Below are 23,888 nucleotides of genomic sequence, written 5' to 3'. Positions count from 1 at the left end.
CCTAGTCACCTGCCCACCTGGTGTCTTGGGCCCCTCTTCAGGCTAGTTTCTGCCACAGCCCCTTCATCTGCCTGGCCCGAGGAACAGAGGACTTAATTTGCATAAGGATAGGTCCAGATGGCTGTAAGAGCTAGTTGGGATGAGGTTAGGTTCTGCCAACACCTGGGGCTCACTCCCTTTTGAGTGGGAAACAGGCTTGGGAGGGTGGAGCTGACAAATAAAAAGGCAGCCTTCCTGAGGAAGACGTTGGTGTATCTGCACGGGTCCCACAATGCCTGGGGTGATTTGGCTATCTCACCCGCTAGTGGTGTTACTCCTGGTGGCCCTGCTAGGGGCTGTCTTGCTGGGGGCCACCGTGCTCTTCTGGTGGCAGGCTCCAGCACGGAGCAAGATCGCCAGGGCGCAGAAGCGTAGGGAGGAGGCTCTGAGGCGGATGGCAGCCCTAGCAGAACGTCTCCGGCAGCAGGTGAGTGGACAGTGACCCTCAATCCCAATAGTGGGTCCCACCTCAGGACAGAGCTTCTCCCGTGACCTCATCTTCTTCAGAAGACAGGGAGCAGCCCCCCGCCAGCTCCCTAAGCAGGCTTCTTGTGTCCCCATCAGTTCCTCCTTCATCTGAGTCCTTTGAGCCCCTTGAGGTCAGGGGCAGTGTGTTTTCTCTTTCTTCCAGTGCCTGTCACAGGGCTCAGCTGCATGGTGGGTATTTACCTGGGCTATTTGTTGAACTAAAACTGATGGAGGCAACTGGAGGTAGGAGGCCAGGCTTCTTTCAGCCCCTGAGCACCCTTAGAACCCCACTGGGACAGGACCCTGGTCTTCAAATTCTGCCTCTCGTCCTCCTCATCCCCTACATGGGGGTTCTGCAAATGCTTGCTGAGCACAAGCATTGTGCTTGTGCATATGACAGATGCAAAACGTTGGGGATCACTGAAGGTGGGGTCTTTACAGGAAGCTATGTTTCTTTCCTTTAATTCTTAAGGGCACAGGCTCTGAAGTGAATCTGAGTTTATTTATTTTTTTGTCCTTTAAACTTCTAATTTTATATTGGGGTATAGCTATGGTAGTTTCAGGTGGACTTCAGAGTGACTCAGCCGTGTATATGCATGTATCCTTGTATCCATTCTACGCTAAACTCCCCTTCCATACAGGCTGCTGCATAACATTGAGCTGAGTTTCCCGTGCTATACAGCAGATCCTTGTTGGTTATCCATTTAAAATATAGCAGTGTGTACACGTCAATCCCAAACTCCCTAACTATCCTTTCCCTGCATCCTTCCCTCTGGCAACCTTAAGTTCATTTTCTAAATCTGTGAGTCTGCCAGGAAGCTATGTTTCTCTCACGGGGGCTTGGACAGTTTGGCTGGTAATGGTGCAAGACAACGAGGCGCTCACTGTGGCTGGCAGTTGAGATGTGAGTATGTCTGTCCAGAGTGGAGCCTGTCCATAGCGGCAGAGAGTAGGGAGGGAGAGGCATGGAGACAACTCTATATTGCAACTATGGTTTGTTGGGTAGCCTGCACGATGTGACCATCTTTTTTCTGGGCCTTGGATCCCCCATCTGCCCAAGGAGAGGTGGGGTCGTGGTATCTTGGGTGACTGTGGTGGACTCCCTCTGGGAGTGGGGGTTGGGGTAGTGCCTGAGGTGCTGTCCCCATGCTCCAGAGTTCCTGAGTGTCCTTTGCCATCTCCCCGGATGGTGATTGATGGCCCCGGTGGACAGTTCCTCTGCCCTAGTTGCTGCAGTTTCTGAGACTGTGTATTAATATTAATTGGGGCTAATTAGTTGGATAAATCAATCTGCCCCCAGAGAGCAGCTGCCCCTCCCTGGTTGATGAGAAAATCTGGGCTAATGGGGTTGCTGCAGCGATTCGGCGTGATGGAGAGGATTCCTGCATGTGTGGGGAGGCCCCATCTGTGCAAGGTGGCGGGTTTAGGTTCCTTCACTGCAAAACCAGGGTCTGCTTGTGTGTCCCTCCTGTGTGTTGGCTGGGTGTGTGTCTGGCTGTGAACTGTTTGTGTTCAGTTATGTGCCTTGGTGTGGGCCTGGCTGAGTGTATATGTGTTATTCATTGGGGTATATTCATCTGGATATGTGTGGCTGGTTTGGGTCTGTATGTTTGGTTGAGTATGTACCCATGTGACTGTGTCTGGTGTGTGAGGATGTTTGGTTTTGGGTGTGTCTGGGCATCTGGCTGGTGTAAGTGTGGATATCTGGGATAGGTAGCTATTAGGCTGGGTACCTGGAAAGGGGTGTCTGGTTGACTGGAAGACTGTAAAGGGTTTGGAGTGAGATCACCCATGGTGCCTCCAACTTTCCCTCAAAGTCTCTTGGCTCTCAGCACCTTATTGTCTTCCCAACAAAGTTATACAGGTCTGCCCTGGGCACCTTTCCAATCAGATCACTCCTCTGCCAGGGTTACCCTCAAGGTCAGGTGACCAGCTTTCTGATCCAGGCAGATGGGAGGCTGAAACATAGGTCAAACCCTCCTAGGGTTCAAACAAATCCAATTCAGTTCCATTTAGGAACATTTTACAAAGGATTCTCCTGGGTCTTGCCTCTGCCGGACCCTGAGGACAGATTCATTATTCAGATAATCTGACATTTGACATCTGACCCAAGCTTGCCTTAAAGAGGCTCCCAGTCTGGGTGGGGTGTGATGGAAGCAGAGCTACAAGAACCATGAAGGGAGGCAGGCAGTTCAGCTGAGGTTGGCAAAGGTCAGATGCCCTCAAAGCTGTGGGACTTGGCAGGAGAGGTGATCTGCTACCTGGAGAGGGTTGTGTGGGGAAGGCTTCACAGAGAAGTGGTTTTGGAACTAAGCCTTGAAGGATATGTAGGAGTTTTTTCAAAAGGAGGAGGGAACAAGAAAGGCAGTACCAGAGAGAGAAAAGCCTGATATAAGGCACTGTTTCTATCAAGTAGTGGGGAGGCGGGGGAGTGTCCCCAACCCCTGGAACCTCACAGCAGGAGGTGAGTGGCAGGTGAGTGAGCAAAGCCTCATCTGTATTTACAGCTTCTCCCCATTGCTTGCAAGCTCCCCCCCAAACCATGGGAAAATTTTTTTCCATGAAACCAGTCCCTGGTGCCAAAAAGGCTGGGGACTGCTGCTATAGAACACTTAGAAAATAATATTTGTAGGGTTTACTGACTGACGGCTGTTGGCTAGGAGGCTCTGGTCACTTCAGGTGGAAACTGCCACCCTGAAGGTTGAGGGTTCTTTTGATATTAAACATACTTAATGACCACTTTGGAAATATTAATAACCAATTTACTAAAAACTTTGAAGTATATTTTCTTTGATTTTCAAACCACACATGGAGGCAGCACTAGCTGAGTTGCAGTAGGCCAGATGTCCCAGGAGCTGTGGGGCTCAGCTGGAGGGAGTGATTTGTTCTAAACTATATACTAAAATGGCTTAAAAGTGATATAACTTGAAGTTCAATTCTTTCATCAAGTTATTGTAAGAATTTCCAAATAATTTGTTGATTTTTTGAAAATTTGTGGGGCTCTTCTGATGTGGCTATTATCTTTTGAAGATGTCCCTATCTTTCAAGCTTTATTAAGAGCTTTATTAAGCTCTCTCAATAAGCTGAGTCATTAGGTGACCTGCAGTCTCATTAAGTAGAGACTTTCAACACTAATGCATCATTCCTTAGGCTGAGTCTTGCTCAGCTACTGCTGAACCAGTAGCAGTGACACTCAGAATTCCTGGCTCTTCTGATACCTTTTGAGATTTTATATAGTCTTCAGGGATCTCTGTTGTCAACAATAAACATTGTTATTAGAATGTCGTATAAATTTCATTGAACCTAATCTTACAAGCCTTGGGAAAAGTTGTGTAACACGCTGGTTAAGAGTGTGGTAGTTAAGACAGTGCTGGACTGCCTATGTTTGAATCCTGACTCTAACGTTTACATTTTAAATAATTTTCTGTGCCTTAACCTACTCACCTCTATGATGGAGTGACCATTATAATTATAGTCCACAAGTTAATAATTTTGACAGTGGTGCCTGGGTACACAGCAAGCATTTTCTAAGTGATATTCTCATTTCAGCAATAATGTTGTCCTTGCTGAGTGGGTTTCTAGTAAGTTTCAGTGAATTTGTTCTAGTAGATTTGTTCCATTCATCAGGATTGGTAAAAAGCTTTCTCAGACCCTCGAAAGCCCCCCACCCCAGGTCATTTGAGCACTGGCAGAGGGCCAGTCCCAGCAGAGGCCTGCAGGGCCACCATTCACACCACCCTGGCCTTCCCTCCCCACTTCTCCCCAGTTCCTGTGGCCACACAAGGACAACTGCCAGGGAGCAATGGCTTCAACAGTATATATGGCTGATGGGCACTTGCCCACATGGTGCCACCAGGGGAGCCCTCAGAATAAAGTTGCAACAACATTCTCTTTCTACAAGGGTCACCATAAACATCTAATGTGTTCACATATAGATACACCAATATTCTCAGTTACCCAGTACTTACTGCACTAGGAACATGTCATGGGTTTTGTACAAGTAGTTATGGCTCAGGCGGTAAAGAACTTGCCTGCCATGCAGGAGACACAGTTTTGATCCCTGGGTCAGGAAGATCTCCTGGACAAAGAAATGGCTGCCCACACCAGTATTCTTGAGCTTTCCCAATGGCTCAGCAGATAAAGAATCTGCCTATCAAAGCAGGAAATGCAAGAGATTCAAGTTCCACCCACGGGTCAAGAAAATCCCTAGAGGAGGAAATGGCAACTCACTCCAGTATTCTTGCTTGGAAAATTCCATTAACGGAGGAGCCTGGTGGGCTACAATCCAAAGGGTCACAAAGAGTTAGACATGACTGAGTGACTGAGCACAACAACTAAAAGTATCACCCTGGCCGTAGTGAAGAGGCTGAGTTAGAAGGGTAAAGACTAGAGGCAGGGAGGCCAGTGAGGAGACTGTAAGAAAACAGAGACAGAGAAGGTTCTAGGCAGGAAGGAGTCTGAGAAGTCAGAAGTGGGAGATCTGAAGGAGGCAGAACCACCTGTTAGCACTGAGTGTGGATAAGAGAATGGTGGCTGGGACTACACTGCCCAGTGAATCCAGATCCTTGGGTAAATAGCTCTCTGTGCCTCAGCATCTTCTTCTGCTGTAAAATGAGAAAATCACACGGCTTACCTCCTAGAGTTGTTGCAAGGAGTAATATAAACTATTATATGTAAGATTCTTGGAAGGTGGCCCGGCATATATTTAAGCATTGTAACACATTTTATGTGTGATTGTGTTGGTATTTATCAGAACTTGAGTGTGAGGATCCAGGGTCACTGTGTTGATGACACAAATGTCATCGGTTGGGAATCTCATGAAGAGGAGCAGGTTTGACAGAAAAATGATGAGTCCTGGATGTCTGTGGGCCCATGGGTGGGTAAATGGGCCTGAGGCCTGATGGGAAGTAGGTCTGGACTGGAGAAATGGGGAGAACTGGCCGCTGAGTTCACCAGAGAAGGTAGACAGGTAGGGAGAGAGGTGGCCAACATTTACTGGAGGAAAAGGGTCAGAGGAGACTGGGCAGGAATTGCTGGAAGGGAGAGGGAAGTCAGGGGAGTTGAGGGCATGGAGACCTTCCAGAAGGAAAGTTTCTAACAGTCAGATACTATGGAGGAGAATAAGATGAGGACTGGAAGAATCCAAGAAGCTTTGAAGCCCCAACCTCCCAGGAAAATCCCTCTGTCTCCCTACCTCCCCTCCAGGACCAAGAAAGGCCCACCCAAGCCAACTTGAAAGCTTCGGGGGCTCAGCTGGAACCATGGAGGACAAAGAGAGGCAACTTCATCTTCTTGAATGCCCACTGTGTGCTGGGTCCTTGATGAGGAGTCCTCAAGGTGGTTCAGGCTTTGCCTCACACCCCAGGGGCTAGGCTCAGGGCAGCTGGGGGGCTTGTCTATGCTCCGCTGCATGTCTGACTCATGACTGTATTCTGATACTTTCTTCTCTGAGGAGACCTAGGCCATGGGAGGGGAAGGGGTTCACCTGAGTTACCCCACTGACCAGGGCTGTGGTCAAGGCTGGCTCCCAGCTCTCCTGCCACCCTGACCTTTCCCCAAGGTCAAATCAGCAGGTGTGGGAGGACTAGAGAAGAAGGAAAGGTGGGATGCTGGGGGCGGGGTGACTCCTGAAGGCAAACCTCACAAAACTGAGCCTCACTTTTCATAAGCCCTGCATCCCAAGATGTGCATGTAGGGTCCCTCCACTCCGTGGGTGGCCCTGCTGGATAGCTGCATGAGGAGAGGGCTAGCCTTCTCTGTGCTGGGCCCCGGGGTTGGACTCTGGGGAGGCCAACACAAAGGAGGACACTTGTGCCCCTGGAGGGCTCTTATGCCAACCTGGAGACTGATTGGGAGATGTCTCTAAAGCTAAGGATGGGCCCAGGAACATGTGATGAGTACTCTGTGTCCACCTGGGCATGATGTTGATGGCGGGGGAAGCCCTGAGTGGAGCAGTGTGATATCTGCCTGCCCACCGCCCCCCCCCCCCGCCTCTGCAGGAGCCAGAGCTAGACCCCAAGCCCATTCTGGAGCTGCCACTGGAGAAGCTGGTCCAGAAGCTGCGTGCTGACGAGCTGAGTTTGGAAAGCGTCCTCTGCAGCTACCTAGAGGAGGTACAGTCCCAGTCAGAGCCCAATCCTGGGGCTCTGGGTGGAATAGTTGGGGCACAGGTGTGACCCTGTGGCACTGCAGCCAGCTTGGGAGGGAGCTTGTGCCACAGTCATCCGTCACGTCTGCTCTGAGTCAGGATGGGCAGAGGGGCTGGGGTGACTCAGTGTCCTGCACCTGGTCACCCCCTGAACCCCTCTCTTGGTTTCCCTCAATGATGCTCAGGCACTGAAGGTACACCAGGAGGTGAATTGCCTGACAGATTTCCTAGATGAATGTGAGGAACAATTGCAGGCATTGAAGAAACTCAAGAAGAGTGAGCGAGGACTCCTCTATGGGGTCCCCATCAGTCTCAAGGACCCCTATGACTGCATGGTGAGCCCTGGGGATACACGTGCATGTGTACATATGAGCATCTGAATGTGTGACAATGGGCGAGTTACTTGCCCAATCTAGGCCCCGTGGTTAGAAAGTGGCCAGCTGGAAACCAAACTAGCAGTCGGGCTCCCAAACCCAATCCCTTCACCATTGATCTCTCCTGTCACTCATGAATCCTGAGGGTGTAGCGCCTGCATCTCAGCAGGACAGAGAATGCTTGTGAGCGGGAGTGGAGCACAGGAGAGAGTCTGTTCGGCGGCTGGTTCCACTCTGACCCCTAGGGGCTGGAGCTTGTGTCACTTCCCTGCAGGGCCATGACTCTACGTGTGGCCTGGCCCAGTTCCTGGAGAAGCCAGCAGCCAAGGATGGAGTCATCGTGGAAGTGTTAAAGGCTCAGGGAGCTATTCCCTTTGTTAAGACCAACATCTCCCAGACGCTGCTCAGGTCACTGCAACAGGCAGGCCAACCCGTGCTGGGGCAGGGGGCCAGGGCGGGGACCGGGGCTGGGACCAAGGCTGGGCCCAGGATGAAGCTGCCGCTGAAGGGCTGAGGGTGAGGTGGGGGCTGGTCATGTAGACCTTGGGACAGAGGTTCTTGGGCAAGTCTTTTCTGCCCTCTGAGACTCAGTGCCCTTATCTGACAACATGTGGGTGGACTCCGTGGTCTTTAAGGGCCCTCAGGCCCAGAGGTACTGAGAAGTTCCATCTCTGTTTCTACTCCAGCTCTCTAATTGTTCTCATTCCCTATTCTCCTCCTACCCCACTCAGCCGTTAGTGTATCTATTTCTGTCTGTTTTTGTAACCTGTTCCCCACTATCCAGCAGAGCTATGGGCTCCTTGATCCTCATTTTAGGAGTCCTGGTTGGTCTCTCCTGCAGCAGCAGCCTCTCGCCTCAACTGAAGGGACACCAGGAGGTTCCTGGCCCGCGGTGGGAGCTCACCGGTCCTGGGGCTGACTCCGAGGGAGGTTGGCCTCTCTATGGGCACAGCAGTCTTCTCCAGTTATACCTTCCCCTCCCAGCCCCATTTCCTCTGCTTCCCTCAGCTTTGATTGCAGCAACCCCATCTATGGACCGACTCTGAACCCTCAGAACTTAAAGAAGATGTCTGGGGGCTCCTCAGGGGGTGAAGGAGCTCTCCTGGCAAAAGGGGGTTCCATCCTGGGCATGGGTACCGACACTGGAGGCAGTATCCGCATTCCAGCCAGCTTTTGTGGTGTCTGTGGTATCCGGGTCACAGGACACCGCCTCAGGTACTTGGTGGTGGGGGGCCTGGGTAGGCTCAGCCCAGCCTGGAGGAACTAGGGGTCTTGTCCATATAATGATTCTCATTAGCTCAGTAGTAGGGGAAGTGGACGAGGTAGGAGGGCTTCCAGTAACTCCTGCCTCAGCCCCGCAGCTAAACACACCATGTTTGGTACAGGAGGGAGTGGGATAGACTGTCCACTCATTCATTATTTCATTAATTCATTCATCCATCCATCTGTTCATCTACCCCCCCTTTTCCTTCCTCATACATCAATCCATCCATTTATCCATCTATATCAATTTCTCATCCATTCATGCATCCATGCAGTTGCTATCCCAGTTTCTATCCATCAAACAATTTCACCATTCATCTGCCATTTAATTTATTTAACAAATATTTATTGAGTGTTTACTCTGTGCCAGACACTGAAATAGGTACTTGGGATGCATCAGTGAACAAAATGGACAATTATCCAAGCCTTTGAAGAACTTACACGCATCCTTCCTTACATTCATTTATTCATTCATTCAGACATTTATCTCTCCATCCATCTACTCAACTAGCCATCCACCAATCCACATTTGCCTCCATTCATCCATCCACCCACCAATCCATCCATATTTCCATTAATTTTTCCATCTGTTTTGCACTCACTCATACATCTATCCACCCATCCACCCATATTTCAACCCCACCCTGACTACCTACACTGTGTGGCCCTATACAGGGACTCAGAACACTCTCAGACCCAGCCCCGAGCCCTGTTGTGCTCTTTAACATCCAACTGGCTTGTACATGATGCGAAGAGCTGACTCATTTGAAAAGACCCTGATGCTGGGCAAGATTGAAGGCAGGAGGAGAAGGAGACAACAGAGGATGAGATGTTTGGATGGCATCACCGACTCAATGGGCATGAGTTTGGGTAAACTCCGGGAGTTGGTAATGGACAGGGAGGCCTGGCGTGCTGCGGTCCATGGGGTTGCAAAGAGTCGGACACAACTGAGCAACTGAACTGAACTGAATCCAGGCTTAAGAGAGGGTCAAAGAGAGGGATGAAGTTGACATTTTCTTCAATAGAATTTATTAAAAACCAAGATTGTACACTTTTATTTTATTTTATTTTTTATAAATTTATTTATTTTAGTTGGGGGCTAATTACTTTACAATATTGTAATAGTTTTTGCCATACATTGACATGAATCAGCCATGGGTTTACATGAGTTCCCCTTCCTGGACCCCCCACCCACCTCCCTCCCCATCCCATCCCTCTGGGTCATCCCATTGCCCTGGCCCTGAGCCCTTGTCTCATGCATCGAACATGGAATGGTGTTCTGTTTCACATATGATAATATACATGTTTCAATGCTATTCTCCCAGAACGTCCCACCCTCACCTTCTCCCTCAGAGTCCATAAAATTGTTCTATGCATCTGTGTCTCTTATTCTGTCTCGCATATAGGGTTATCGTTACCATCTTTCAAATTCCATATATATGCATTAGTATACTGTATTGGTGTTTTTCTTTCTGGCTTACTTCACTCTGTATAATGGGCTCCAGTTTCATCCATCTCAGTAGAACCGATTCAAATGTATTTTTTTTAATGGCTGATTAATATTCCATTGTGTATATGTACCACAGCTTCCTTATCCATTCGTCTGCTGATGGACATCTAGGTTGCTTCCATGTCCTGGCTATTGTAAACAGTGCTGCGATGAACATTGGGGTACACGCGTCTCTTTCAATTCTGGTTTCCTCGGTGTATATGCCCAGCAGTGGGATTGCTGGGTCATATGGCAGTTCTATTCCCAGTTTTTTAAGGAATCTCCACACTGTTCTCCATAGTGGCTGTACTAGTTTGCATTCCCACCAACAGTGTAAGAGGGTTCCCTTTTCTCCACACCCTCTCCAGCATTTATTGCTTGTAGACTTTTGGATAGCAGCCATTCTGACTGGTGTGAAATGATACCTCATTGTGGTTTTGATTTGCATTTCTCTAATAATGAGTGATGTTGAGCATCTTTTCATGTGTTTGTTAGCCATCTGTATGTCTGATTGTACACTTTTAGAAGCCGGTCAAAGACAGGGAAGGCTTCCTGGAGGAGGCAGCATTTGAGCTTGGTTTTGAAGGATGGACATGCAGAGTTGGAGAAGCATCTTTAGTTCAGTTCAGTTCAGTTGCTCAGCTGTGTCCGACTCTTTGTGACCCCATGGACTGCAGCATGCCAGGCTTCCCTGTCCATCACCAACTCCTGGAGCTTGCTCAGACTCATGTCCATCAAGTAGCATCTAGAAGGCTGTAATTCTATAAGCAGCTTATTTTGCCTGGAGCAATGTATGAATATGTGTGGAAGAGCTAGAAAGGGAAGTTATGGAAAGAGTTGATAATTTAGAGCCTTGCAGGGCAGTAAAAGGTCTCAGATTTATGCTGTGGACAGTAAAGAGTCATGGGAGGGTTGAGGCAGCTCTTATTCTTGTGTGCTGGGTCCTGGGGGAGTGCACTGGCTGGGTGCTTAGGCCTCTTTGGCACCTAAGTCCTTCCCTTCAGGTGCTGAGCTGGGCTCTGGGTGGGTGGGGTTTTGCAGCTACTCTGGAATTGCCTCTGCTGTCAAGGGCAGGAAAGCAGGTAAGCTCCTGTCTGTGTTGGCCACATCCATTCAAAGGCAACCTGCTTGCCTTTCTCCCAAGGATATTTCACTGTATCTCAGACAGACCAGCCCCACCAGTGACCAAGGAGTATGGGGGAAGGTTCTGCTTGGCTTTCTAGTCCAGTGACTCTTGCCCCTTGGAGAGGTGCTTCCTGTTCTTTAGCTTTCACCTCGCTTGCTGGTCTCCTAGAGTTCTGCCCCAGAGGAGAGTCTCCCTTCAGGCTAGAAGGTTGTTTGAGCTAGTCTGCCAACTCCACTCATTCTCAACCCCTGACCCAAGATGGCCCCAGGGCCTCTTCACTTTGCCCTGATCATGGCCCTGTGTCCCACCCTCTGAGGCCAGGCAGTGTGGGTCCCCAAAGCAGAAAGGATGGGGCATGTCTGCCTCTTTCCACCCCCTCTGTACAGTGATCACAGTGGCTGGCCCCTTGGCCTGGGACGTGGAGAGCCTGGCATTGTGCCTGCGAGCGCTGCTGAGTGAACACATGCACCGACTGGACCCCACTGTGCCCTTCCTGCCCTTCAGGGAGGAGGTGAGCTGGGTAGGGAACAGGCCTGGAGGGCTCCCTCTCCTCTCCCTTCAGTCCTCAACAACCAGCCACTAGGACCATTCCCTGTGAGGCCCTCCTTTCCCAGCCCAAGTGCAGTGAGCAGGAAGCCCACATGCTCAGTCAGTTCATTCCTCAACCCGACCAGATGTCAGCTGCTTTGGCTTCTGTGCCACCTGGAGCCATAGATGATATTACCCCAGAGAGGGACTCCATCATCATTTGCCCAACACACAGGGGCAGTAAACTCAGCAAGTGTGGTGTAGAGAGCCTGGTATCAAGGGAAGCTGGGCTGTTAGGCCTCTAGGTAACCCTGGCCAAGTCACATCTCTTCTCTAGGCCTCAGCCTCCACATTGGTACAATGAAGATGTTGAACCAGAATTTTGCTCCAGACCCTTCTAGCTCTGACTCTTCATTTTTGCATTAACTCAGTCAGGAACATTTATTGGCACCTACTATGTGGTGGCTCTTTGTAGTTCATCCTAACACCCACTCTATAAAATGAGTGTCACTCCTCCCATTTACAAATGAGGAAACTGAAGGGAAGTGAAATGACTTTCTGATGATCACGTAGTAGCTTGGAACCCAGCCCTATCTGATTCCAGGATCTGCTGCGTAGGAAGAGTCTCTGTCTACCATTCAGCCGGTGTCTATTCATCTGATTCCCTACACATATTGTAGTACAATCAGCCTGTGGTCACTGTCTGTTATCTATTATTTGCCTCTATTGGTCTCTTCATCCTCTTCCTCTCCTGACCCTTCTTTGGCTTTAAGATATTTGTGTCTATTCATGTACTCACTTGCCTGCCTGCCCACTCACCTCCATCCATTCATTTATCCACCCACCCATTTATCTGTTTAACCCCTGCTCACTCATCCATTCACCATCTCATACATCCACCCATTCATTCGTGAATCTGTTTAACTATCCACTCCAGCTACCCAATCAGTCATGTCCCCATCCATTTCTTCCTCTTCTGGAGGGTTCTTCAGAGGACCTAAACCCTGGAGAGTATATAGGGAGGCTTCAAGGGGCCCTTGGAATGAGGCCACCTTGTCTTCTGGCCAATCTCCCCTCAGAGCCCTACCCAGCCCCTCTATTTTCCCAAGGTGTACTCCAGTAACCGTCCCCTTCGAATTGGCTACTACGAATCAGATGGCTTCACCCAGCCATCACCTAGCATGGCCAGGGCTGTGAAGCTCACATCCAGGCTGCTCCAGGATGCAGGACACCAGGTAGGCTTACTTAGCCCTTGGAGGGAGGCCAGATCAGTGAAGATGCTGGGCTGGTCCATTCTTGGAGAGAAAGTTTACATCTGAGTTTGTGCTAGTGAGATCATTGTGTTTCCCCTAGGCTTTCTGGAGACTGATGGAGTGGAGGTGGGGGCGGGGTGGCTCCCATCTTGTGAGGAAGGCATCCCCCTTCAGTAGCGGGGACTCTGAGACTCATTCCTGTAATTTCCAGAGCTTGGGTTTCTGTTGTCTCCATCACATGGCTGTAAGGAGCCTCTTGTCCTCAGAGTGCCGGTCTTCTTCCCCTACTTCCCATGCCCCAGTGGCTTGTCCCTGCCCCGCCACCCCTTTGAGAATTGCTGAGCCAGTCCCTTCATCTCTAAGAGCCTCAGGTTGCTACCCCACTGGGTGGCTGTGATGACTGAATGAGCTCACAGTAAAGCACTTGGCAAGGGGCTGGATCACAGTTAAGCAAGCAGCTCGAATTCTGTCTCATCTCTGTGTGGGGGTGAGGGAGTGAGCAGAGCACAAAGGCTTCCCAAGCTTGCTGAGGAGCTGATGTGTTCTCTCTTTCAATCCTGAGGGATGCAGAGAGAACACAGGGCAGAGCGGGAGGAGCTCCAGGCCCTGAATTGGCCTCTCTCTCTCCAGGTCATCCCCTTCTCTGTCCCCCGAATAGAGTATGCCTTCTTTCACCTGTTCCAAGGCAATCTGTTTGCTGATGGAGGGGCCACCCTTCTGGAGAAACTGTATGTCTGCTGGGACTCATACGTGGGGTGTGGTGGAAATGGGGTTGAGGAAGGGGCTGGTGGCCGCCTGAGCCCTAGGTGGCGAGGCTCAGGTCTGGGCTGCTTTGGTGCCTCTGGCTCATTGTGTGACTGTAAGCAGCCAAGTCACCCAACCAAGCCCTGCCTTCAGGATGCACATGTTCTGGGGTGGTGCTGCTGGGAACAGAGTATTTCTTTGGGTCAAACCTCTCTCTGCAGCTTATCTACAGAGGGGAAGCTGATGGCTGGGTGTTGGCCAGCTGAAGGCCATAACTGACAGCTGTGTGTCTGTGGTTCCTCAGTAAGGGGGACATTGTGGACCCCTCCTTGAAGGACCTAGTCACCTCTCTCAGGTTGCCAGACTCACTCAAACGTTTCTGGGCCTGGATCTTGAAGTATATTGTGAGTGTGGGTTCAGAGTGGGAGGGGCTGGATGGGGGAGGGGCCCAGAGAGGACAAGGGGCTCAGAAAGGGGAGGGGGCTCCCTTAGGGGTGAGGGGTGGGGTCGGGGTGGGGGTCAGGTCAGAGAGGAAGATGAGGCTCAGAGAATGTGGTGGTTCAGAGAAAGGCTCAGTGGGAGAGGAACTGAAAGAAGGGGGACGGGGGCCAAAAGAGAGCAGTGCTGTCAGAGAGGGGAGGGGGCTTCAGAGAGGCTCAGAGGGGGATTTAGAGAGGGGGATCAGGGTTTGGTGCTGTGGTCAGGGGCTTGGGGGGAAGCGGGGCAGAGTTTTCCTTCCTAGACCCCTGTCCTGGGCAGGTGGCATTGCCCTATGGTTTCTGAAAGTGCCCTCCCCCTCTCTCTCCATCTCCAGGACCCTCGGGTTAGCCAGATTTTAGAAGAGTTCTGTGGAGTAGGGTGAGTGATCAAGCCTCCTCAGGTCCAATTCATAAGGGGTTTCCTTGGGAACTGGGTGAGGGTCATGTGGCTGGGGGCCTTGTCCACTGTGAGCAGGGCTGTTTAAGGCTTTGGGATCTAATTAGGGCTTTAGAATCATACCCAACATGGGGTTAAATTTAGACTTTTGGGTGGAACTGGGGTTTCATTTGGAGTTGAACTCTGAGCACACACTAGAATTGAGTTAGGTTGGGATAAAAGTTGGGCCTGAGTTGAAGTTAGGTTTGGGTCAGGGTTGGGGTTAAAATTGGAGTTGGGGTGGGGATGTGGTTGGGAGAGGAGTCTGGTTTGGGTTTGCTGTTGGGCTTGGCATGATGGGCTTGGAATTGAGGTGCTGGTTGGAACTGGGGCTGGAGAAGCCTGAGGGTTGACCCGGGGCCTCACAGTTTAGGGGAAGGGACCTGGGGTTTTGAGGGAGCCTGTGGGTCCCTGTCACTGGTGGTGGGGCTTTGACCAGGGGATGGGTCCTCTTGGGAACATTGGACAGGTAATGGGTCTTGGCCAGGGGACAAGACACAGGGTGATTCCCAGCCCATCAGCTGATTTGCAGCCTGCATAGAGTCCAGAACTTGCCTCCTGGGTGTCATGTCCCCATTTGTATAAAAAGCAGTCCTCCCACGCTGACCTTTGGACTTCTTCTTCCTCATTCCCCAGGACACCTAAGAAACTGTGGGAGCTGCACGAAGCAGTGGAGGTAATACCTGCCTGGGGAGACCTCAAGGGACTGCCAGAACTGGGGCAGCAGACCCCTGGGTGGTGACAGGAGTAGCCCAGCAGATGGTAGGTCTCTGTCTTGGCCTTCAGGGGAGGCCCAGCTGCACCGGGATGATGACCAGGAGGTTAATGTAGTCTGTCTCCCTGGGGCCAGGATGATACATTGTCCCCAGATCACTGTAGCTTGAGACTGTCCTTCCCATCCCTCCTGCTTGGCCCCTGGGAAGACCCTGACTTCCCCCCGCCCCACCCCCATCTCAGTCTGCACCTCACAGCCTGGGAATTCTTCCTGGTGTTTAATCTGAGTCAGCCTGGCGGCATCCGATTTTCTCCTGCAAACAGTGACCTCTGCCAGTCTCACCTTTCCTGCCTGCCACTATTCCTGCAGGAATATCAGCAAGAGTTCATAGCCAAGTGGAGGTCTCTGAACCTGGATGTGTTGCTGTCTCCAGCTCTGGACCCCGCCTTCTATATTGGCTATTCTGCCAAGACACAAAGTGGGTCCTTGGCAGGGGGTAGGGTGGGGGTGGGGGGTGGTGTCCAGGACTTCTGAGTCCTCCCACAGCCTCTGGCCTTTACCTCTGATGTTAGTTACTATTTAAAAAAATTTTCTTAAATGGAGACAAAATTCAGATAACATCAATTCACCATTTAAAGCATACAACTCGGTGGTTTTTAGTATATTCAGAATGTCATGCAACCACCACTATCTGGTTCCAGAATGTTTTAATCATCCTGAAAAGAAACCCCGTACCTGTTATCAGTCCCTACCAATTTTCATTCCCTTTGGTTGTTTGTTCGTTTGTTTTGGCTTTATTGCAAACTTTCTGGGATCTTAGTTGCCTGACCAGGGATCGCACCTGTGCTCCCTGCAGTGGAAGCATGGAGTCCTAACCACTGGACCACCAGGGGATTTCTTCCATTCACTTAAAATTTTTTTTTATTTATTTTACTGCACTGGATCTTAGTCGCATCATGCAGGATATAGTTTCCTGACTGGAGATCGAACTTGGGCCTCTTGCCCTGGGAGCAGAGTCTTAGCCACTAGACCCCCAGGGAAGTCCCTCCATTCACTTTTTAAATGACCTTTATTGAAGTATAATTTACATGAGATAAAATTCACCAGTTTTAAGTAACTTGGTGAATTTTAACATATGTATGTATACATGTATCAGTTCAATTCAGTCGCTCAAACATGTCCAACTCTGCAACCCCATGGACTGCAGCACGCCAGGCTTCCCTGTCCATCACCAACTCCCAGAGCTTGTTCAAACTCATGTCCATTAAGTTGGTGATGCCATCCAACCATCTCATCCTCTGTCTTCCCCTTCTCCTCTACCACCTAATCACAATAGAGACTATTTCCATCATTAGCCAAATTTCCTTCATATTCTGTTTCTTCCTTCATGTTTCATGCCACCGCTAGTCTGCTTTCTATCACTATAGTTTTGCCTCATCTAGTATTTCATATAAGTAAAATCAAAAGGTATGAGGTGCAGGGGTCTGACTTCTTTCTCTTAGCATATCCATTCACTCTTAACATGCTTTCTGCTGCCTCCCTTCCAGAGGTGGCCTCAGCCCAGCAGCCCACCTGCAGATGCAAGCAAGCCTCAACACAAGGCAGCCACCCATGTGTAGCGCAGGTGCAGGTCTCAGAGGCGATGCCATGCAGAATGCAAACCCCTCTCAAGCCTGTGCTCCTCTCCTCTGGGTCCCCCTACAGTGGTTGCCCAAGGCATATCCCACACTTGGCTCTGCTCTAGTCTCTTCTGTCCACCTCCCTGACACTCTGATGCTCACTCCCTGCACACAGGTGGCTGCTGGGAGGAGCTACCTTTTCAACTCAGGATTGCACTCCAGCCCTCTTGGAGCCCTGAGTACTGGAGGGCATGGCTGCATCCTCTGCCAGCTACTAGTTGTGTATCTGTCTGCCTCCTTGGTTTCCCATTTGTACACAGGGAATAGTAATCCTCATCTCACAGAGGAGGGGAGGAGTCAAGGACTCAGCAGTGTAGAGAGGGGAGTGCAGTGCCTGGCATTGAGTAAGGCTTTGCAGTGTGGATTCTTTTTATATTAAAAAAAAAATTATTGTTACCATTTTCAAATTCCATATATATGCATTATTATACTGTATTGGTGTTTTTCTTTCTGGCTTACTTCACTCTGTATAATGGGCTCCAGTTTCATCCATCTCAATAGAACTGATTCAAATGTATTCTTTTTAATGGCTGAGTAATATTCCGTTGTGTATATGTACCACAGCTTCCTTATCCATTCGTCTGCTGATGGACATCTAGGTTGAGGGAGAAGGTGAGGGTGGGACGTTCTGAGAGAATAGCATTGAAACAGGCATATTATCATATGTGAAGAGAACACCATTCCAGGTTCGATGCATGAGACAAATGCTCAGGGCTGGGGCAATGGGATGACCCAGAGGGATGGGATGGGGAGGGAGGTGGGAGGGGGGTTCAGGATGGGGAACACATGTAAACCCATGGCTGATTCATGTCAATGTATGGCAAAAACCACTATAATATTGTAAAGTAATTAGCCCCCAACTAAAATAAATAAATTTATTAAAAAGATATTTTTATCTAAAGAAAAAAGAATTACTGGCATATAGTGATTTACATGGAGAAGGCAATGGCAACCCACTCCAGTACTCTTGCCTGGAAAATCCCACGGATGGAGGAGCCTGGTGGGCTGCAGTCCGTGGGGTTGCTACGAGTCGGACACAACTGAGAGACTTCACTTTCACGCAATGGAGAAGGAAATGGCAACCCACTCCAGTGTTCTTGCCTGGAGAATCCCAGGGACAGGGGAGCCTGGTGGGCTGCCGTCTATGGGGTCGCAGAGTCAGACATGACTGAAGCGACTGAGCAGCAGCAGCAGCAGTGATTTACAATGTTGTCTTAGTTTCAGGTGTACAGGAAAGTGAATTTTATATATATATATATATACCCCGTGAGCCACAACTGACTCAGTCAAATTTTAAAAAAATTTAAAAAAACAATGTAATGAGGCCAGGAGGGCTTCCCTGGTGGCACAGATTGTAAAGAATCTGCCTTCAATGCAAGAGACCCAGGTTTGATCCCTGGAGAAGAGTGGTAACCCACTCCAGTATTCTTGCCTGGAGAAACCCACGGACAGAGGAGCCTAGCAGGCTACAATCCATGGGGTTGCAAAGATATGGACACGACTGGGCAACTAACACACATACATATACCCACTCTTTTTTTTTAGATTCTTGTCCCACATAGGCCATTACAGAGTACTGAGTAGAGTTCCCTGTGCTATGCAGCCGGTTCTTATTAGTTATATATTTTATATATAGTAGTGTGTATTGGTTAAGTCATGTCCGACTCTTTGTGAACCCATGGACTGCAGCATGCCAGGCTTCCCTGTCCATCATCAACTCCCGGAGCTTGCTCAAACTCATCCAACCTTCTCATCCTCTGTCATCCCCTTCTCCTCCTGCCTTCAATCTTTCCTAGCATCAGGGTCTTTTCCAGTGAGCCAGTTCTTCGCATCAGGTGGCCAAAGTATTGGAACTTCAGCTTCAGCATCAGTCCTTCCAATGAATATTCAGGCCTGATTTCCTTTACAATTGACTGGCTCGATCTTCTTGCAGTCCAAGGGACTCTCAAGAGTCTTCTCCAACACCACAGTTCAAAAGCATCAGTTCTTTGGCACTCAGCTTTCTTTATAGTCCAACTCTCACATCCATACATAACTATGGAAAAACCATAGCTTTGACTAGATGGACCTTTGTTGGCAAAGTAATACCTCTGCTTTTTAATATGCTGTCTAGGTTTGTCATAACTTTTCTTCTAAGGAGCAAGAGTCTTTTAATTCATGGCTGCAGTCACCATCTGCAGTGATTTTGGAGCCCAAGAAAATAAAGTCCATCACAGTTTCCATTGTTTCCCCATCTATTTGCCTTAAAGTGATGGGACCAGATGCCATGGTCTTAGTTTTTTGAATGTTGAGTTTTAAGTCAGCTTTTTCACTCTCCTCTTTCACGTTCATCAAGAAGCTCTTTAGTTCCTCTTCACTCTCTGCCATAAAGATGGTGTCATCTGCACATCTGAGGTTATTGACATTTCTCCTGGCAGTCTTGATTCCAGCTTGCACTTTATCCAGCCCAATATTTCACATGATGTACTCTGTATATAAGTTAAATAATCAGGGTGACAATATACAGCCTTGACGTACTCCTTTCCCAATTTGGAACCATATCTTTGTTCCATGACTGGTTCTAACTGTTGCTTTTTGACCTGCACAGATTTCTCAGGAGGCAGGTAAGGTGGTCTGGTATTCTCATCTCTTTAAGAATTTTCCACAGTTTGTTGTGATCCACACAGTCAAAGGGTTTGGTATAGTCAATGAAGCAGAAATAGAAGTTTTTTTGGAATTCTCTTGTTTTTTCTGTGATCCAACGGATATTGGCAATTTGATCTGTAGCTTTTCTGCCTTTTCTAAATCCAGCTTGAACATCTGGAGGCTCTTAGTTCACATACTGCTAAAGGCTTGCTTGGAGAATTTTGAGCATTACTTTGCTAGCATGTGAGATGAGTGTAATTGTGCGGTAGTTTGAACATTCTTTGGCATTGCCTTTCTTTGGGATTGGGATGAAAACTGACCTTTTTCAGTCCTTGGCCACTGCTGAGTTTTCCAAATTTGCTGGCATATTGAGTGCAGCACTTTCACAGCATCATCTTTTAGGATTTGAAATAGCTCAGCTGGAATTCCATCACCTCCACTAGCTTTGTTTGTGGTGATGCTTTCTAAGGCCCATTTGACTTCACACTCCAAAATGTCTGGCTCTAGGTGAGTGATCACACTATTGTGGTTATCTGGATCATTAAGATCTTTTTTGTATAGTTCTTCTGTGTATTCTTGCCACCTCTCCTTAATATCTTCTGATTTTCTTAGGTCCATATCACTTCTTTCCTTTATTGTGCCCATCTTTGCATGAAATGTTTCCTTGGTATCTCTAATTTTCTTGAAGAAATCTCTAGTCTTTCCCATTCTATTGTTTTCCTCTATTTCTTTGCATAGATTACTGAGGAAGGCTTTCTTATCTCTCCTTGCTATTGTTTGGAACTCTGCGTTCACATGAATATATCTTTCCTTTTCTCCTTTGCCTTTCACTTCTCTTCTTTTCTCAGATATTTGTAAGGCCTCCTCAGACAACCATTTTGCCTTTTTTTCATTTCTTTTTCTTGGGGATGGTTTGATCACCGCCTCCTGTACAATGTTACAAACCTCCATCCATAGTTCTTCAGGCACTCTATGAGATCTAATCCCATGAATCTATTTGTCACTTCCACTGTATATGTCAATCCAAATCTCCCAATTTATCCCTCCCCCACCCTTTTGATGACCATAAGTTTGTTTTCTATATTCATGACTCCATTTCTGTTTCATAAATAAGTTCTTTTGTATTATTTGTTTTAGAATCCACATATAAGTAATATCATATGGTATTTGTCCTTCTGTGTCTGACTTACTTCACTCAGTATGACAATCTCTAGGTCCAACCATGTAGCAAATGACATAATTTTGTTCTTTTTATGGCTGAGTAATATTCCATTGTATGTACATACCACATCTTCTTTATCCATTTCTCTGTCAGTAGACATTTAGACTTCATTCATATCTTGGCCACTGTAAATAGTGCTGTGATGAACACTGAGGTGCATGTACTTTTTGAATTATGGATTTCTCTGCATATACGCCCAGGAGTGGGATTGCTGGATCATAGAATAGCTCTATTTTAACTTTTTAAGGAACCTCCATACTGTTCTCCATATTGGTTGCACTGATTTACATTCATACCAACAGTGTAGATAGGAGGGTCCCCTTTTCTCCATATCCTCTTCAGCATTTATTTTTTGTAGAGTTTTTGATGATGGCCATTCTGACCTGTGTGTGGTGATACTTCATTGTAGTTTTGATTTGCCTTTCCCTAGTAATTAGTGATGTTGAGCATCTTTTCATGTGCTTTTTGGCCATCTGCAGAGCAGATTCTGACTCTCCCCTTCCCTCCACTGTGGGGAGCAGTAGGCAGCTGTTAGACCGACTCCCTGCACTGAAACAGCTATTGCAAGCAGAAGGCTGCAGTTCCAAGAAAGATCCCAAGGGGGCACCCACCCACATTCTGTCCCACCTGTCTTTTTCTTTTTTAAAAAATTAATCAATTTATTTGGCTGCCTCTGGCCTTGGTTGCAGCACTCGAAGTTCTCATTGAGTCATGAGGGATCTTTTGTTGCAGCACACAGACTCTCTAGTTGTGGTGAGTGGGCTCAGTTGCTCCGAGGGATGGGGGCTCTTAGTTCTCTGACCAGGGATCGAACCCACATCCCTTGCATTGCAAGGAGGACTCTTAACTACTGGGTCATTAGGGAAGTCACCTGAGTTTTCTGAGCTGATCATTTTCCTGAGCTTACCTGGATCTTCCTACAGCAAGCAGTTTCTACTTGGGCCTTTACAACCTCCTGAACTTCCCTGCCGGCGTGGTGCCCGTCACCACCGTGACGCCACAAGACGAGAAGGAACTGGCCTTCTGCAGAGGCTACTACAGAGATAGCTCCGACAAAAGTTTCCGGGAGGTCAGTTTCCCTCTCTGCCTCTCCTGCTGTTGGGGTGGGGTGGGGCTGGTCCCTCTTAGTGTTTGCTCTTTACCACCTCAGCTACAGTTTCACCCCATCACTGAAGACACAGTATTTTGACCTCCAAGTCAGCCTCTGTCCTTGTGAGGGGAGAATACTGTGCAAGAGCAGTGGTTTCCTTGACACTTCTGTAGGGAAGGTCGATCCCAGAGATAGGAGCGGTGAAGCAAGGTGAAGGCTAGGAGGTTACTGTGAAAATTACAAGGTGAAGGTACTGGTTAGCAGGTAACTATGTAACTGAACTGGACACAATTTTTTCTCTAGGAAGACAGGATTTGGGCTTCCCTTGTGGCTCAGTTGGTAAAGAATCCGCCTGCAATGCGGGAGACCTGGATTCGATCCTTGGGTTGGGAAGATCCCCTGGAGAAGGGAAAGGCTACCCACTCCAGTATTCTGGCCTGGAGGATTCCATGGACTCTATATACAGTCCATGGGGTCGCAAAGAGTCAGACATGACTGAGCGACTTTTACTTTTCGTTCTACTTTCACTTTGTGGGGTTGTGTTAAAGGTTAAATCGAAAAAGCGTGAAGCAATTAGCATAATGCTCTGTATGTAGGAACTGTTGAATAAATGCTGTTACTAATTCAGAGAGGGCTTCACAAAGGAAATATTTCTATGGACCTATTGAATTCATGGTCTAAAATAACAGCCCTGACTTGGGTGAGAGAGAGGAAGAGAGAGAGGGAAAGAGAGAAACTGGCTCTGAAAAGTATGCATGTGTCTGAGTCAGACATTAAGTAACTTATTTTTCCTGGAAATTGATTTTAGTGCTAGAGTTACCCAGTGGAACTGCTGACCTGAATTCTGTGAAAATAACAATAATGATACTATCTAATGTGTCTTGAGCTCTTACTCTGTTCCAAGAGCTGTTTGAAAGTGCTGTATATATATTAAATCATTAAATCCCATAACTGTCCCATGAGGTTTTGCAAATGAGGAAATGAAAGAACAGACAGGTTAAGGGACTTGACCAAAGCCATATAGACAGCTGAAGTGAAGGGGCCAGGACTTGAAGCCATGGGACCTGGCTCCAGAGACAAAGGCAAGTAAGGGCTTATATGGTATCATCTTGAAGCAATGAAAACATGTTTGAATGCCTACAAGTATGTTTGATTTTCATGGCAGAGACTCAGGCTCAATCCCCATGTTCCTGGAGCTGTGTTTGGGGTCAAGGCACCCCTTTCCTTGCAGAAGTGAAATTAGGCCCTGGGTCAGGGATTTGCACATTCTCTTTTCCTTTGCTGAGAACACGGGGTGGATATTCAGTTTTATATTTCATCCTTAGAGTCAGCTGTCTACACAGGGAGCAAGTTTTCCATCCTAACCCTGGAGAATTGTAGCCAAAGCAGAACAGTTTTTCTGGGTTTTGCTGAGAGCTGAGGAAGCCTGGAACTCTGAGATCCAGGACATGTTTACTTTAATATAGACTGGGGGCGAGATATTTGGATTAATACACACCTATGGGTGGTGAGGATGGCTGGGCAAGGGGCCTGTGAGCAGGAAGCAGGCTCTGAGTCCACAGGCCCTCTCTCTATGCAGGCGGTGAGAGGATCTGTGGGGCTTTCCGTGGCTGTGCAGTGCATCGCTTTGCCATGGGAAGAGGAATTGTGTCTCCAGTTTATGAAGGAGGTAGAGACCTTGGTCAAGAACCAGATGGAACCCAAGTGACAAGACACTTCTTCTCCTGGAGGTCTTTCTAAATCCTCATCCAAGTCTGCTCTCAATGTTCCTTCCTTTTTATGAATACCAGATCCGCCTCATTTCTCCTCCTCCTGGAAGTCCACCAGAAGTTTTCTTTGTTGTCCCTCTGTGTGGCTGCTCAGTACATAGACTTCCCAGATTATCCCAGCATGGGGAGCAGGGCGAAATGTTCAATAAACATTTTGACTGGCTGGCTTCGTGATCTCTGGTCTAGATGGGGCGGTAGGGCTGTAGACTTCCCGTGGCCTTCTACTTCCAGCTGCTCTCCTCCAGTTCAGTCTCTGAGATGCTATCCCAGACTGCAGCAGAGGGGAGAGGGCCCCAAACTGAGAGCTTAGAGACCTGGTCCAAATCTTGGCTCTGCCACTGGCTTGGTGTGTGATGCTAGGCAAGTTACTTCCCCTCCCTGGACCTCAGTCTTATCATCTACAAATTGAGGGGGTTAGATCTGATGTAGTCTGTGCTACCT

The 23,888-nt window shown here is 48.4% G+C and overlaps 1 protein-coding gene across 1 annotated transcript; it reads left to right on the top strand.

Annotated features, from left to right (window-relative positions):
• Positions 1-271: 271 nt before the first annotated feature.
• On the top strand, positions 272-23,610 carry LOC145505298 (vitamin D3 hydroxylase-associated protein-like). Its single transcript, XM_081487021.1, has 15 exons — positions 272-466; positions 6,507-6,620; positions 6,841-6,990; positions 7,304-7,437; positions 8,038-8,244; positions 10,823-10,863; positions 11,294-11,418; positions 12,545-12,670; positions 13,319-13,416; positions 13,737-13,836; positions 14,247-14,290; positions 14,984-15,023; positions 15,432-15,540; positions 21,512-21,657; positions 23,258-23,610. The coding sequence occupies exons 1-15, from the start codon at positions 272-274 to the stop codon at positions 23,384-23,386; spliced, it is 1,758 nt and encodes a 585-aa protein (XP_081343147.1). The 3' UTR covers positions 23,387-23,610.
• Positions 23,611-23,888: the final 278 nt, after the last annotated feature.

Source organism: Giraffa tippelskirchi, chromosome 5 (assembly GCF_054371585.1).
Source record: "Giraffa tippelskirchi isolate mGirTip1 chromosome 5, T2T-mGirTip1v1.2.pri, whole genome shotgun sequence".
Taxonomy (NCBI): domain Eukaryota; kingdom Metazoa; phylum Chordata; class Mammalia; order Artiodactyla; family Giraffidae; genus Giraffa; species Giraffa tippelskirchi.
The sequence above is the reverse complement of the archived record's forward strand: the minus strand, read 5'-3'. Positions and strand labels throughout refer to the sequence as shown.